The following is a 15,628-nucleotide window of genomic DNA, read 5'->3' as shown; positions in this document are numbered from 1 at the left end:
CTTTGACCTCACCCAAGAAGCATAGTTGTGTGTCTTCTGGACTTGCAGTCTTGACCTTGTGGATAACCTTTAGGCCTTCTGTGAATTTCAGAGTTTTTTCACCTTGCACAGTTTGCTGTGGTATCCAATCCTCTTGCACTGAAAGCACTGGGCTGAAATTGCAGGAAATTGACCTTGCCTGTGGGGGTGCTTCGCTCCACAGTGTTGGCATGATCGCTCTGCTGGCTGGTTAAGGTATTGCTTTCCCTGGCCTGGAGTGTCCCAGTGTCTTTGTTGCTTAAACAGCTGGACTGTGGATGGGCCTCTGCACCATGATTTATTCTCTCACCTTAAAATGGTCCTGTGCTGTTCATGGAGTTCTGACTTTCTAAGTATCTCAATTGCCTTTTTCAGGGTTAGATCTCCCTTTGCTTGCAGAAGGCCAGAGTGTGCATCATCCAGCTACTCCTTACTCCTACTACTATTTTGTCCCTGATGAGTTCCGATTTTAAATCTCTCTACTCGCGACCTACTGCCATCCTGCACAGACCATTGATGAGTGAATCAACAGGTTCTCTTGGCTGTTAGACTCTCTTATTGAATTTAGCTCTTTTGAGTATTTTATTGCTTTTTAGATTAAAATAAATATCACATGTTTTTAGAACCTCTTCTAATTTTGAGGCTAATTCATTAATTCCCTGTATTGCAATAATTTTGTCTGCATTCAGGCCTACCAAATAAATCAGCGTGTTCATCTGTTCTTCTGACTTTTTATTTAGACCTGAAGTGATGCTTTATCCTAAGAATATTTTCCTCCGTAGTTTCCAATTTTGTGATTGACTTGTTGGATTAGTTTGAATTGATTTGGAAATATGGATTCTGATCCATGTTCAAAAATTTTTAAGTATATGTTTTGCTTTTAAGAGCTGTCTGAATTTCAAGATGGCATTGCTGTTTACTTGGGGACAAAGGGATTTTCTGCACTTGCCAGTTTTGATGGGCTCTGCAACAATGGCGATGACGTTCAGCTTGAAAAATCTTCTTTAAACAATGTCTGCCTGGATCTGCTCCTTGCAGATTTCTCTTGTTCAGTGTTTTACTTTTTTGACTTGTGAATCGATCGAATTCTAGCTTCTGCTTGCCTTTTACTGAGTTGAACAGTCACGATGTTCCTAAAATATTTAATTAGCTCTTCCTTATTTTTGTGTTTCTGATGAGCTTGGACGTGTTCAGGCTCCAACTCGGGGATCGGGTTTCTCTCAAATTGCACTTCTGATTCTGAATTACTTTAAAGATTTCTTAGGACTTGCTGCAGCCTGGAATTTTAAAAGATTTAGCTCACCCTTGCAAGGTCTGCCAACTCTGCACTCTGAATCTGGGCTTCCAAAGGAGATTCAACAGAGTCTTCTGTTGCAGTAAGGAATTTCAAATTTCTGCCTTCAGCTTCCAAGCTTTTCTTCTGAATTTTTTCCTGGTGATCTTTCCTTTGCACCTCTGCTTCTGGAGCTTCTTTTCAGGCCAGAATGCTTTTTTGAATTGTCCCTCAGTCTTCCAGCATTTCTGTTTGTCTCCGCATTTTAGCCATGTTTTTTTTTTCCATGAGCTGCCACTATGTTGTAGAGTGTTGGTTACAGTTCAGTAGGTCTGAAGAAGTCTTTGTAGTCATACCTAGGTTAACTACTTAGAACTATTACAAGGGCCCAAGCTAAGAACTGTCTCCATGCTTGTTGGTACACATGGCTCTGTCCAACAGTCAACTGACCCTGGATTCAATCATATGCTCTCTTAATTCATTATGTGGGTGGTACTCTAATCAGTCCCACATTAACCCCATATGTGTCAGATCCTTACACTACAACTACTTTCTGTATTTACATGCTAATGTTTTGAGCTTCATTTACAAAGACACTCAGACCTCTCTGTACCACAGCATTCTGCAGTCTCTCGCCAGTTAAATAATATTCTCCTTTTCTATTCTTCCCACCAAAGTGGACAGCTTCAAATTTTCCCACATTATACTCCATCTGCCAAACTTTGGCTACCCACTTAACCGTCCTATAGCCCTTTGCAGACTCTGTGTCCGCCTCACAACTTGCTTTGCTACCTATCTGTGTTGTCAGCAAATTTGGCTACAATACAGTCAGTGCTGTCATCCAATCATTAGTATAGATTGTAAATCGTTGAGGCCCCAGCACTGATCTCAGTGGCACCCTACGAGTTACAAATTGTCAACCTGAAAATGACCCATTTTTTCCAGACATTCCTTTTCCTATTAGTTAGTCACTCCTCTATCCGTGCTAATATGTTACCCCCAATACTATGAGCTTTTATGTTGTGTAGTAACCTTTTATGAGTCATCTTATCGAATGCCTTTTGGAAGCCTAAATACTCTACAAATGTTTGTCACATCCTCAAAGAACTCTAATAAATTTGCCAAACATGATTTCACTTTCATAAAACCATGTTGACTCTGCTAGAGTGTATTATGATTTTCTAAATGTTCTGTACTACTTCCTTAATAATGGATTCCAGCATTTCCCATGTTGAGCTAACTGACCTCTTTTTCCCTACTTTCTGTCTTCCTCCTTTCTTGAATAGAAGTGTTACATTTGTGGTTTTCTAATCCACTGGGAACTTTCCAGAATTTAGGGAATTTTGGAAGAGCCTAGAATGCAGGAGGAGTTAGCTGTTTCATATCCAACCTTGGGAATGCTTGATACATGGAGAGGATTCGAGAAGTGAAAAAGTCAGAGCTTTGTTTAGAATTTAAACCTCCATTCAATATAATTTCACAGGTAAATTCATACATGATAGGGATGAACTCAAACAAAAAAAAATCCAAGATCAAAATACTGGAGGAAATATGGAAACAATTATCTCATAGTGATATCCAATAATTTTTCTGTAGGGATTGGCTATGGAGTTGGAGAATAAACTTGTCTGACTTTTTCAATGTTTTCCAGCAATACGGCTTATTACAGTGAAATGTTTATGATTCTCGTTGGAAGCATTTCAAATAGGTTTAAATTAGAAAATGATAATATTTCAATACAAAAGCAAAATACTACAGCTGCTAGAAATCTGAAGTTAAAACTGAAAATGCTAGAAATACTCAGCAGGTCTGGTAGCATATGTGGAGAGCGAAGTAAAGTTAATTTTTCAGATTGATTACCTTAATCAGTTTTGATGAAAAATCATCGACCTGAAATGATTAACTCCCTTTCTCTCTCCATGAATGCTGCCTGACCTGTTGAATATTTCCCACATTTTCAGTAGATAATATCTCAGTTCTATGCCTGGAAAATTATTTTGATATTTCACCTTAGAATGTAACTCAAGAGTTTCATTTATATTTTAACAAAATTGATTTTCCAATTTGTTATTTAACTTGTTTTTTTTTGTCTCTAATGCTTGCCCTCACAGGAGGTTGAGGTTTGTATTAATTTTCAATTTGCATGTGTTACAATAACTTATTCATGGGAAGGTTAAAACATTACTAATCCATAACAGACAAAATATATTTCTTATATTCTTTTTTGTACTTTTTCAGGATGATTATTTCAGGAGCTGGAACACTGGCAGACACTTGGACCAAGGTACCATATTACAAATCTCTTCAAGATCATGGTTAATACCATTTATTAAATTTGAGTTGTCAATCTTAAAAAAAACACCATTTTGCAATGTTCATATTATTTTTAAAAAAGTTTAACAAGTTGTAAAAAAAGTACTCAGTGACTGAAACATACAACAACATATACAATTCATTTATAACTGTACTTTCAAAATCTCAAATGTCTAGACTCTGGCCTTCCATTCACCACAATATTCCTGCAACTACTGATCTGCTCAACTACACCCTAACCTTCAGTGTCCGAGACCCATTACGACCATTACTCTCTCTCACCTAGCCATTCTCCCAGTATGGCTCTCATCTCAGCCCCCATAAGCCTAAGGATTGCAGACTTGAACTGTTATAGCAGACAACTGGTTTAGCTATTCATCACATCTGGCTGGATGACATGAGCATTATTAGGTCCAATCTTTGCAATCCAAAGATAGACTTCTTCTTGATTGTAAACTGTGTTCTAAAACTCCTCTCCCTGTCTCTTCCACCCTTACCTCCAACAATAAGTGCGAGGAGCTCGGGGACTTAATTTCCACTCAGATTGAGACCATCTAATCAGGTACCTCTGCAACTCCCTCCTTTCTGGTCACTCACCAGGCCAAACTTACTCTAAGGTTGCCCCTTACCCTAGCCCTAGCCCTGAACTTGCACCTTTCACTAGTTTCTCTCTTATTTCTCCTTGTGCCATCCCTGAGCTCATCCTGTTCATGAGACCGATATCATTCTCCTTCAAACCTTTTCAAACTAAACTTCGCACCGCCCAACTTCCCTTCCTGAACTCCAGTGCTAACTGATATTATTAACTATTCCCTCTCCTTCAAGTCTGCAGTCATCACCCCTCTCAAAAAAAAAACAACCCTTGACCCCTCCACCCTTGTAAACTATCACCTGAGCTCCAACTCCCTTTCTTTTCCAAAATCCTTGAATGTTTTATCACCTCTCCAAATCCATGTCCATCTTACCAATCCCTCCAGTCAGGTTTGCACTCTATCACAATGCCAAACAGCTCTTATCAAAGTCATAAATGACATCCTTCATGACTGTGACAAATGTAAACTATACTTAAATTATCCTTCCTCTTCCTTCTAAAGCTGTCTACAGTCTTTGACACAGTTGACCACACCATCCTCCTCCAATATCTCTTCAACCATATGTCTTCTAGGTCGATGAAACTATGCTTATCTAGTTCCATTCTTATCTATTCGCTCATAGCCAGAGTTTACGTCCGATGGCTTCTCTTCCTGCTCCAGCAGCGTTACCTCTGGTGTCCAACAAGGATCTATTCTTGGCCCACTTCTTTTTCTGATTTATTGCTGCCCCTAGGTGACATGATCTGAAAACACACTGCCAATTTTCATATGTATGCTGACAACACCCAGCTGTACCTCACCACGACCTTTCAACCAATTCATCATCTCTAAATTGCCAAACTGCTTGTCCAACATCCTATACTGGATGAGCAGAAATTTCTGCCATAGCCATTGACTTTGGTCTCCAGCACAATTTTGGTTGTCTAGCCCAGCCACTGACTCCATCCTTTCCCCTGGCAACTGTCTGAGGCAGAAGCAGACAGTTCACAACCTTGGTGTCACACCAAGATGAAATCCTGACCACATATCTGTACTGTCACTAAGACTTCCTATTCAATCTCTGTAACGGTGCCAAATTCTGCCCCTATCTCAGCTCACCTGCTCCTAAAATACTTATCCATGCCTTTGTTACCTTGTGATTTCACTATTCTAAAGGACTTTGGCTGTCTCCAATGTTCTACCCAGCATAAGCCTGAGGTCTTCCGTACTCTGCTGGCCATGTTGTAACTCACACTAAGTCCATTTCGTCTATTGACTTTGACCTTGCTGACCTAAATCGACTCTTGGTTAAGCAACATGTCAATTTTAAAATTTGGCTCCATATCTTCACGTTTCTCCATTGCCTCATTCTCCCTATCTCTATAACCTCCCTAGCCCTGCAACCCCTCGAGATCTATGCACTTCTCCAATTCTGCCTCATGAACATCCCTATATAATCGATCCCCTATTGGCAATTGTGTCTTCAACAGCCAAGGTCCTGAGCTCTGGAAATACCTCCCTAAACCTCTTTGTCTCTCTTCCTGTCTTTCCTCCTTTAAAATACTAATTAAAACCTATCTTTTTGGCCAGATTTTTTGGATCATTTGCCCAAGTGTCTCCTTCCATGGCTCAGTGTTTAAATTTTGTTTGGCAGCATTCCATGAAGTGCCTTGGGACATTTTACTACATTAAATACTATATAAATACAAGCTGTTGTTGTTGTTGTTGTAGCTGGATGTAACATTGGTCAAAAAAATAAATAAACACCAATAACTGATCTTAGTGAAAACGCTTTTCAGAGTTTTGGTCTTGTTGTGCAGATAGCAGATGTATTTGATAGTAGTGTGTAAACTGGATGCTGCTATTACTTATATATACCACCAAGTGAAAAATAATTTGTAAAAATTGATTTATGGTTACACCATTATGGTTCAGATCAATATTCTCCTACACAGAATCTGGGATATATCTTCCTATCCTCTATCATTGGTGCAGAAATTTGTCAAGGGCACAACATGTTAGACAAGATTTTAATTTCAGCACAGGACTGGAGCAATTCTAGTTAATCCCCTTTCAATGTAACTCCAAAGCTCACTGGACTATTTCAATAGCTTTTCCTTATAAAAATCACATTTCAAAACACCACCTTGAAAATATATTGTGCTGTTCTTTTAAGCCATCTACAGATCTTTCGAACTATATGCCAATGCTTAAGTTAGCAGTCTGCTAGAAAGCAATGCTCAATATTTGTTTATAATTTCTCTGGATTATGTTTATTAGCATACCTCAGCAGTGGGAACTACTAGTTTGTTCAATAAAATCAAGTTTGTGTGCAAGCTGCTTTACCAGCTTTCTCGACCAACCAGAGTCTAGGCATCATGAGAGTGAAATTCAGAACTTACAATGCTGCTTCAGATGGCAGTGTAGACGTCTACCACTCTCCTAATGGTGTACGCTGTGCCTCCAACCACTTTGACGTGGTCTGCATATCGCCACATACTGGGAATGGTACTCATGCAGCATTGCCTTTGTACACCAGAAGTATGTGACCTGGTGTTATCATAATATCACTCAGCCTTACAGGCATCATGTGGCAATCGGTTTCCAAATTTGGACCATGCAGGAACAGTCAATGAATTTGCTTGTCACTCACCACTCACCAAAGAACGAGTGCTCAGCTGCTCAACACTAGGGTCACTTAAAGGGCCAGGCAGACAACTTGCAGTTAAGGTAATTTTGAATAATTTCTGCTATTGTGAAGTCTATGGAAGTACTCTGGAGTGTTTCTGGAGGTATAGTGGTGAGCTCCTAGATTTTACGTGAATTTTGCTGCATCCTCATGGGGAGGGCAGAGGATTTGGTGACCTATCCACACATGAGCTGCAGTTGCAGTGCCACTGGATCTGCAGCATGACAGATCAAGAGGGCATGGAGAGGGTAAGCTCTGCACGATGCATTCTGCCAAATTGGAGCCGGTTTCTTCCATGCTTCTTGACAGTGACAAGAGGCTGTTTGGCAGGCCAGTCAATTCACCCAATGTCTCTATGCATTCATATCAGTACTCTGCTGTGTGCAGTCCTATCAAAGTCTTCGTCTGATTCTCCTGTAATAGAACTTGTTAACTTGTTTGCAACCTCCGGTGAGTTGGTACATGAACCATCCTTTTCCCTGGTGTGGCTGCAGCCCACTCGTGTCCTGTGGCTCACCACATGTAGATTCCAACTTTAGACTAGCCTCTTAAATAAATGAGGTGACATTATTTGAGCTGGTGGCTGAGAGTGTCAAATCAAGTGATGGAAGGGAGTCTGCAATAATGCTGTACTGGACTGCTGTGGCTGAGTAGCTGGCAGTTCTTGGGGGTCTGAAAGCATAAAATTAGAAGAGGAAGGTGGGTGTGGGTGGGGAGTGGGGGGCAGTATAAAGCAAGAGGTTCATGGTCACACCATCCGCAGCTTGCTTATCATGCCACATAGCAGGATGAGAATGAGATGAGAGTTCAGAAGCGGCATAAGAAAAGAACATACTGTCATTTTCAATGTTCTCAGTGATGCCAGATGCCACAGGCTTTTTTGCTGACCCTGTGTTGTGGAGACCATCTTCTCCATAGGGCTCACGAGATGCAGGTGCCCTTGTTCCCTGCCAGCTCTAATCTGCTCCCTTTTATTGGGTGCCACCTTGTCCTGCACAAAAGAGGGAAGAATTTCAGTTGTTCTGTTGCATTGTGTTTGGGTGATTTACCTGCTACTGCTGAATAGTCGGAGATATGTAGAAGCAGTGGGAGCTGGGTGCGAAGCTGGCATCATTGGAATGTAGGTGAGGTACTAGAGAGTATCTGGATGTTGGGTGTGAGTTCTGAGTGCCAGGGGCTGCTGATGGATGAGCGATGAGGGTGTGGTGCATTCAGCAGGTGGTGCAGGAGGTAAGGAGATGTCATGTAAAGATGTGTTCACTGATCTTGACCACTTGCATGAGGTCATTAGACTTCGTGCGGGACTGCAGCCGGGTCTTCAGGTCCAGACATTAGGAGTTGACCTCCCTAACCACCTGCCCTCAATGCCTTCTGAGGGTTGTCCTCCAGGGCCCCTAGCACCCCAGGTGCATAACCATGGTACCTATCCTCCTGTCCGTTTCCACCTCTAAAGTGTCCAGAACCCCATCCATGACCTTGGAGCCTCTCTCTGCCCTGGAGTTCAATTTTGCTTGTTTACAATTGCAGCCATATTATTCACCAGCATCCTCTTGTAATTCAGTGCAGTATCTGTTTAAGAGGGACAAACTGCCTTTAAGAACAGAAGGCTGTTACATGCTATTAGCACATGCTGCCCGGCTCCCTGCTGAGCACAGAGACATCCAGCAGTGCATTATGCTTGGCCAAAGGTACAATCAGGTAAAAGAGGAGGCAGCACCAAATTTGTATGTTGTCTATGAGTGAGAGCAGGTCTCAAATGCCTATGAGTGAGAGCAGACCCTCGCACCAAGAAAATGGTAATGGCCATTTTTTAGCATTTGTACATCTGGAATTCCATGCGTTCAAATAAAATATAGAGGCTGCCTATATGCATAACAATCATCTTTCTCCTTCTATAACTTTATTATTTTGTGTGCCACTGGTTGTTTGTAAGTAGGCAAGGTAAATGATTGCATATATTATAGCAATTTAGCCTTTTAGAAACATAATTTGTTTAGTGATATTACCTTTTGATTATGTCTTCCTTTTCATTTCATTTCATTTGTCTCTTTGTCAATAGAAAGAAAACATTACTCTTGGGTAGACAATAGTAACATGATTTATGTTAAGCACTTTCAATATCAGCAAATGCAGTCAATTGTGGGTGATAATTCCTCTACACAGTCTTTGTGGAAGTCCAGTCATGAATGTTGCTGAACAAGGCTGGTAGTGGAACTCTTCATACCTCCACTCATTTTTTTCTTATTGGTAGAGTTCCAAAAAAAATCTTAATTTCTGAGGGAAGTTTTGAAGACATTTGGAGAAAAAAATCATTTTCTGTGAATGCGTTGTTTCACTGCTAATGTTTTGAAAGGAATCTCCAAAACTAGCTGATTTTGTCGTAAATGTTTTGTTAAAATAGGATGAAGAGGATGAAATGAATGACATAATTTAATCTGAGCTCTAAGGAAGATGATCAGTTAAAAATATAAGCACCTCTCCACATGAACCGGCAGTACCAACAAAAGAGCTTCCTGATGAGAGAAATGATAATTTGTTTTAATCCTTTCTCATTTAAGATAGCGGCTTAACATGCTTGTGGAAGTGTTTACAATGATGTGATTATACGAGTTTTGGGTAATTTAACTGTAATTCTGTGAGTCTTCCCCCACTTAATGTTAATTTCTCCTTTTGAGACCTTGACCATATAGATATTCTGGTGTCATAATATCAAGAAACACAAAACATTATACTTAATAAGCTAGACGGGGTGCTAAATTTTATGTGCCCCCCATGGGCGTGTTTCCCACGGGTGTGGGGGGGCATGTAAAATGGGGTGGGCACCGATTCAACCAACTTCCCACCCATCGCTCAGCTCACCCCCATAATATGGGGGGCAGGTGGGTGCCAAAATTGGGAGCCTATCTGCCAAATTTAAATGACCAATTAAAGGCCAATTAGGCTTGTTATCAAGCCAACTCACCCTGATAATACATTTGGTGTGGGCAGTAGGGCAGGAGTGGGAAGTCTGATTTTTTTCATACCTCAAGTACAAACGGCGGGAATGAAGGCAGGAGGGGCACTCTTCTGGAGCTGCCTTTTGCCGATTGCAGGACGGCCTTCCCCTTAGGGTGAAGTCCCCTTCCTCCATAACTGCTCCCTCCCCTAAACCCACCCCCCCAACTGGCCCTCTCCCTAGCCTACCCAAACCCTCCCAGTCCAAGACCCCAAATTTACTCGCTCCAGGGATCCATGGAACTTGGTCTTCTTCTGCAGCCCAGGCAGCAGCCATTGATGCCTTCCTGGCGCTGCTGGGACTGATGGATTGACCTGCAGCTCAAGAGGATGGGACTTCCTCCCCAGTAAGGAGGGGAAGTGCCACTTGCCCTCATTGGTCTGTGGGGTGAGTCGGCATGGATCGTGTCGGCTCCACCCTATCTCTCAGCCCAATAACTTAACTGGTTCAATGCAGTTCTTACATTGCAATTTAGGCTAGGGTGCAAGGCAACACGTGGTCCTCCCTCTCTGTCACTTCTGTTGTCTTCTGTTCCTAGCTAGAATGCAGTCCCTTATCTGAGTAAGTCTTCAGTTTTCAATCTCTGCATGCCTTGCTGCCGAAAGCTAGTGCTCTTTAACCCTTTCTGATATGCTGCTCATGATCAGTGATGTTCCTGGACTCTGATTTAGGCAGTGCATAATCAGTCCCTGATTGGTTTCTTAAGGACGGCAGTCATGTACAGATGCCATTTCCTGTTACCTCCTGACTGTTCCCTAAAGTGTCAGTTACCTGTGGAACAGCCCCTTTCATTATAATGTCTTTGTTCTTTTGTTAAATGGTTATGTTCCTTCTCTGTCAGGTCGCTTTGATCACCGAACACGGTTGCACGCCTATCTAATGGTGAGTGAGTTGGTAATCAAGATACAACAGACACAGAGACCGATGTTAAATGAAGTACATGCTGTTTATTAACACAAGTAACAGAGCACTAACACAGCTGCTTTTCCAACCCAACCCAATTCTGAACTACTGATTAACATTGTAGCCCGTGCTACACAGAAATTGGGTAATACAGTCACGTGGTCAATCTGCTCACATTCTCTTAAAGGTGTATTGCACCTCAGATTACCACATCCCTCCCCCTTTGCTCGAAAGTACAATTTACAATCATCACAATATATTAGCTATTTACATAAATAAACTATTTACACATTCAGTCTCTCTGGAGGCTTCTTCAAATGTATCGAACGTTGTAATTCTACGACTTTGGATGGTTTATCTGAGGCCCCCCTCTCAGGAGTCACCTGTCCGCTAGACTCTCCAGTAGGAACCTATGAGTTTGTTTCTTCGACTCTCTCAGACTCAATGGATCCTGTAAGTACTTCCAAACCAAGTAGCGTTCCTTCCACATGTGATGTAGACTCCAACGGGAATGCTTGGCGCATCCTTTCTTGTAGATCAGCTTCCCCTTTCATGAGATGATCTACATGTCTCCTAATTATCTGACCTTCGACTGATATGTGATAGTACAGTGACAGGACCTCTTTCCTAACTTCACCTGATAGCCATTTGGGCCCATCTCCAAAGTTCTTTGCAAGAACTGTGTCTCCAACAGTGAAGTTTCTTTTACGACTGTGGTAATTAAGCCCATTTTTCTGGGCCTCGTGACTTTTCTCTACCCTCCCCGCTAAATTCAGCCTTATGAGACTCAAAAGTGTCCTGAGACATCTCTTCATCAGTAACTCTGCAGGGGTAATACTGGTGGTCGTGTGTGGCGTAGTCCTATAGCTGAGTAGGAAATGCAATAATCTAGTTGCAATAGAGTCTCCAGTTTTTTCATTCCGGTCTTGAAAGTCTGGACTGCCCTCTCGGCCAAACCATTGGATGCAGGCTGTTATGGCCAGGTCATAACGTGTGTTATGCCATTGAGACTTGTAAATCTTTGGAATTACCCGCTGGTGAGTGGCATTCCATTATCAGGCACGATTATCTCTGGCAACCCGTGTATTGCAAAACTCTGATGCAATCTGTCTATGGTGGTGGGCAGATGTGGGTGAGCTCACCTCATATACATCCATCCACCTCGAGTGAGCATCTATAATCAAGAGGAACATTGTGCCCAAAAAAGGCCCCACATAGTCAATGTGGAGGCTGACCCATGGCCTTCCTGGCCACTCCCAGGAATACAATGGAGCAGAAGGGGGTAATTTCTGTACCTGTTGGCACTGTATGCAGCTCTTGACTAAGTTTTAATTTCTGTATCCATCACTGGCCACCACAAGTAGTACCGCGCCAACATTTTCATTCTAGAGATGCTGGGGTGAGCACAATGTAATTCAGTCAATAATGGCTTTCTTCCTCTCAGAGGCACAATGACTCCTGCTCCCCACAGAAAGATGCCATCTTGGCAGGTGAGCTTGTATCTCCTATTAAAATAGGGCTTCATTTCATCAGACTTTGGCTCTTTAGACCATCCCTGTAAGACTTGTTCCCTGACATGACACAAAACTAGATGGCAGTCTGTCCACTCTCTTATTTGTTTGGCATGTACTGGTGACAAATCCAGAATGTTTAATGACAAGACATGTTATTGAGGAATTGGGACCTACACATTGCTGTCTTTTAAAGGTAATCGGCTTAGTGCGTCGTCATTTGCAATCTGGCTTCCTGGCCGGTGGATAAAAGTATATTTGTAAGCAGCTAGGATCAGTGCCCACCTTTGGATGTTTGCTGAGGCAATTGGGGCTATTGCTTTATCTTCTCCAAACAAGCCTAGTACTGGCTTGTGGTCAAATACAATGGTAAAGTGGCGACCATGGATATATTGGTGGAACTTCTTAACGCCAAATAAGATGGATATTTGTGAGTATCTTTGTTCTGCAACACTGAGGCGTAACCAGTGGGCCATTCGGAGCTACCCGCCATCTGGTGGGAGAGTACTGCCCCTATTCCGTAAGGGGATGCGTCAAAATTAATTCTTTCTTTGGATCGAAATGTACCAACAGGGCTCATGAATGTAGCAACTGCTTCACTGTCATAAAAGCCAGTTGTTGTGGGGCTTGCCAAGTCCACCTGTGGTCTTTCTTGAGCAACCCATATAATGGAGCCAGTACTGTTGAAATATTTGGGAGAGAACAGCCATAGTAGTTAATAATTCCCAAGAAGGACTTGAGTTCTATGGCGTTTTTCTGTGCTGGTGCCTCACAAATAGCTCTCACCTTGTCTTCTACTGGGTGAAGGCCCTGCAACTCGACCCTATGAGCCAGGTAGACCATTTCTTTTTCTCCGAAGATACATTTTTCTCTTATCAAACGTACTCTGGCTTGTGTGAAATGCTTCAATACCTCTTCCAAGTTAGCCAGGTGCTCATCATCAGTTAGTCCTGTTATTGGGACATCATTGAGATAAACCACAACATGGGGTAAACCTTGAAGTAAATTTTCCATTATCCATTGGAAAATGGTACAAGCCGATGAGACCCCGAAGGGTAATCTGGTATATTGGTATAACTCCCTGTGTGTGTTGATAGTCACAAAATCCCGAGAAGCCTTTTCTAGCTTGGCTTGCTGGTTAGTGTGGCTTACGTCAAGTTTCAGATATGCGGCTCCCCCTGCCAGCTTGGAGTACAATTCATCAATTATCGGCATAGGATGCCCATCAAGTCTGGCCACTTTGTTAATGGTCAGCTTGTAGTCCCCACATATTCACATACTCTGGTCAGGCTTTAGTACTGGAACTATGGGTACTGCCCATTTGGAAAATTGTACAGGCTGCAAGACATCCAACGTCTCTAGCCTGTCTAATTCGATATCCTTTAATCCCAATAGTTTGCTCAGTACTTTTGTATTGGTGAATGTGACGGTGATTGTTCTAAATTCCTCCTTTTCTATACCCTCTGCACTACCTGTTATTATTGGGGTGGTACTAGTGTCCTCCACCGTGAAAACTGAGGCAAAATATTGGTTAAGCGTCTCTGCCATTTCTGCATTCCCCACTATTAACTCCCCAGTCTCATCCTCCAAGGGACCAAAATTCTCTTTCCTTTTATATATTTGTAGAAATTTTTGCCATCAGTTTTTACATTTTGCGCTAGTTTTCTTTCATAATTTACCTTTGCTCTTTTTATTTTTTTTTTGGTAACCTTTTGTTGATCTTTAAAAGTTTGCCAATCTTCCAGCCTGCCAGTGACCTTTGCAATTTGGTATGCTTTATTTTTGCCTTTATATTATCTTTAACTTCCTTGCTTAGCCATGGATGCTTTTTCCCCCTCATACCATCTTTCTTCCTCTTTGGAATATATTTTACTTGGGAGGAATTGAATATCTTCTAAAATATCTGCCACTGTTCATCAACTGTCCTACCTTGTAGTCTTCCTGTCCAGTCCACTAGGGCCAAATCTGCCCTCATGCCTATGTAGTTACCTTTGTTTAACTCCAGAACACTAGTATGGGACTCAAGTTTCTTGCTCTCAAACTGAACTTGAAATATTAGCATGCTATGATCACTCTTCCCTAGAGGATCCTTTACTATGATATCATTAATTAATCCCATCTCATTACACAAAACCAGAATCCAGACTAGCCGCTCCCACAACATATTGCTCCAAGAAACAATCTCTAATACACTCTATGAACTCTCCCTCGAGGCGACCCTTGCCAATTTGATTAGTCCTGTCTATATGCATATGAAAATCACCCATGATAATTGCCGTGCCTTTCTTACATGCTCCCATTATTTCCTGGTTTATACTGTGCCCTACTGCTGAACTACTGTTTGGGGACCTATGGATTACTCCCACCAGGGACTTCTTACCCTTACTATTTCTTATTTCTACCCATACTGACCCTACGTCTTGCTCGCCAGTGCCTATATCATTCCTCACTATAGCATTGATCTCTTCCTTTCCTAACAAAGCTACACCACCTCCTTTTCCTTCCTGCCTATCTTACCGAAACACTGAGTACCCTTGGATATTTAACTCCCAAACCTGTTCTCCCTGCAACCACGTCTCAGTAATTGCCACCAAATCATACCTATTTATCTCTATTTGCACTGTTAACTCATTAGTTTTATTCTGAATGCTACATGCGTTCAGATACAAAGCCTTTAAGTTTGCCCTATTGTCAATTTTCCCTACTTTCATGTGATTCTTTGGTGTAATATGATGTTCACACACTGTCCCTTCCTTTCACTTTTTAGTAACAATCAGCCTCGTCACTAACCTGCACTCTTACCCTCTCCTTAAACTTTGATTTTGTATATTTCCATGCAACTGAACCCCCCCACCCCCCCAACTTTTTAGTTTAAAGCCCTATCTATAACCCTAGTTATGCGATTCACCAGGACACTGGTCCCAGCATGATTCAAGTGGAGCCCGTCTGATTGGAATGGCTCCCTCTTTCCCCAGTACTGGTGCCAATGTCCCATGAATTCAAACCCATTTCTCCCACACCAATCTTTGAGCCACGCATTTACCTCTTTAATCTTACAATTAGCTCGTGGCTCAGGTAGTAATCCGGATATTATTACCTTTTTGGTTCTGCTTTTTAATTTAGCCCGTAGCTGCTCATATTCCCTCAGCAGAACCTCTTTCCTTGTTCTACCTATATCGTTGGTACCTATGTAGACCACAACAACTGAATCTTTCCCCTTACACTCCAAGTTCCTCTGCAGCCCAAATGAGATATCCTTAACCCTGGCACCAGGTAGGCAACACAGCCTTCAGGACTCTCGATCCTGGCTACAGAGAACAGTATCTATTCCCCTAACTATACTATCCCCGATTA

General features: G+C 42.0%; 1 protein-coding gene across 7 annotated transcripts in view; it reads left to right on the top strand.

Annotated features, from left to right (window-relative positions):
• spock3 (SPARC (osteonectin), cwcv and kazal like domains proteoglycan 3) overlaps positions 1-15,628 on the top strand; it is a 708,975-nt gene that overhangs the window by 193,001 nt on the left and 500,346 nt on the right. For all 7 annotated transcript variants that reach the window (XM_078542382.1, XM_078542400.1, XM_078542363.1 and 4 more), the window contains exon 3: positions 3,530-3,575. In XM_078542382.1, coding sequence (XP_078398508.1) covers positions 3,530-3,575 — 46 coding nt within the window. The remainder of the gene's footprint in view (positions 1-3,529; positions 3,576-15,628) is intronic.

The sequence above is a fragment of the Cetorhinus maximus genome, chromosome 1 (assembly GCF_964194155.1).
Source record: "Cetorhinus maximus chromosome 1, sCetMax3.hap1.1, whole genome shotgun sequence".
Lineage (NCBI taxonomy): Eukaryota > Metazoa > Chordata > Chondrichthyes > Lamniformes > Cetorhinidae > Cetorhinus > Cetorhinus maximus.
This window is presented reverse-complemented; position numbering and strand designations above follow the sequence as displayed.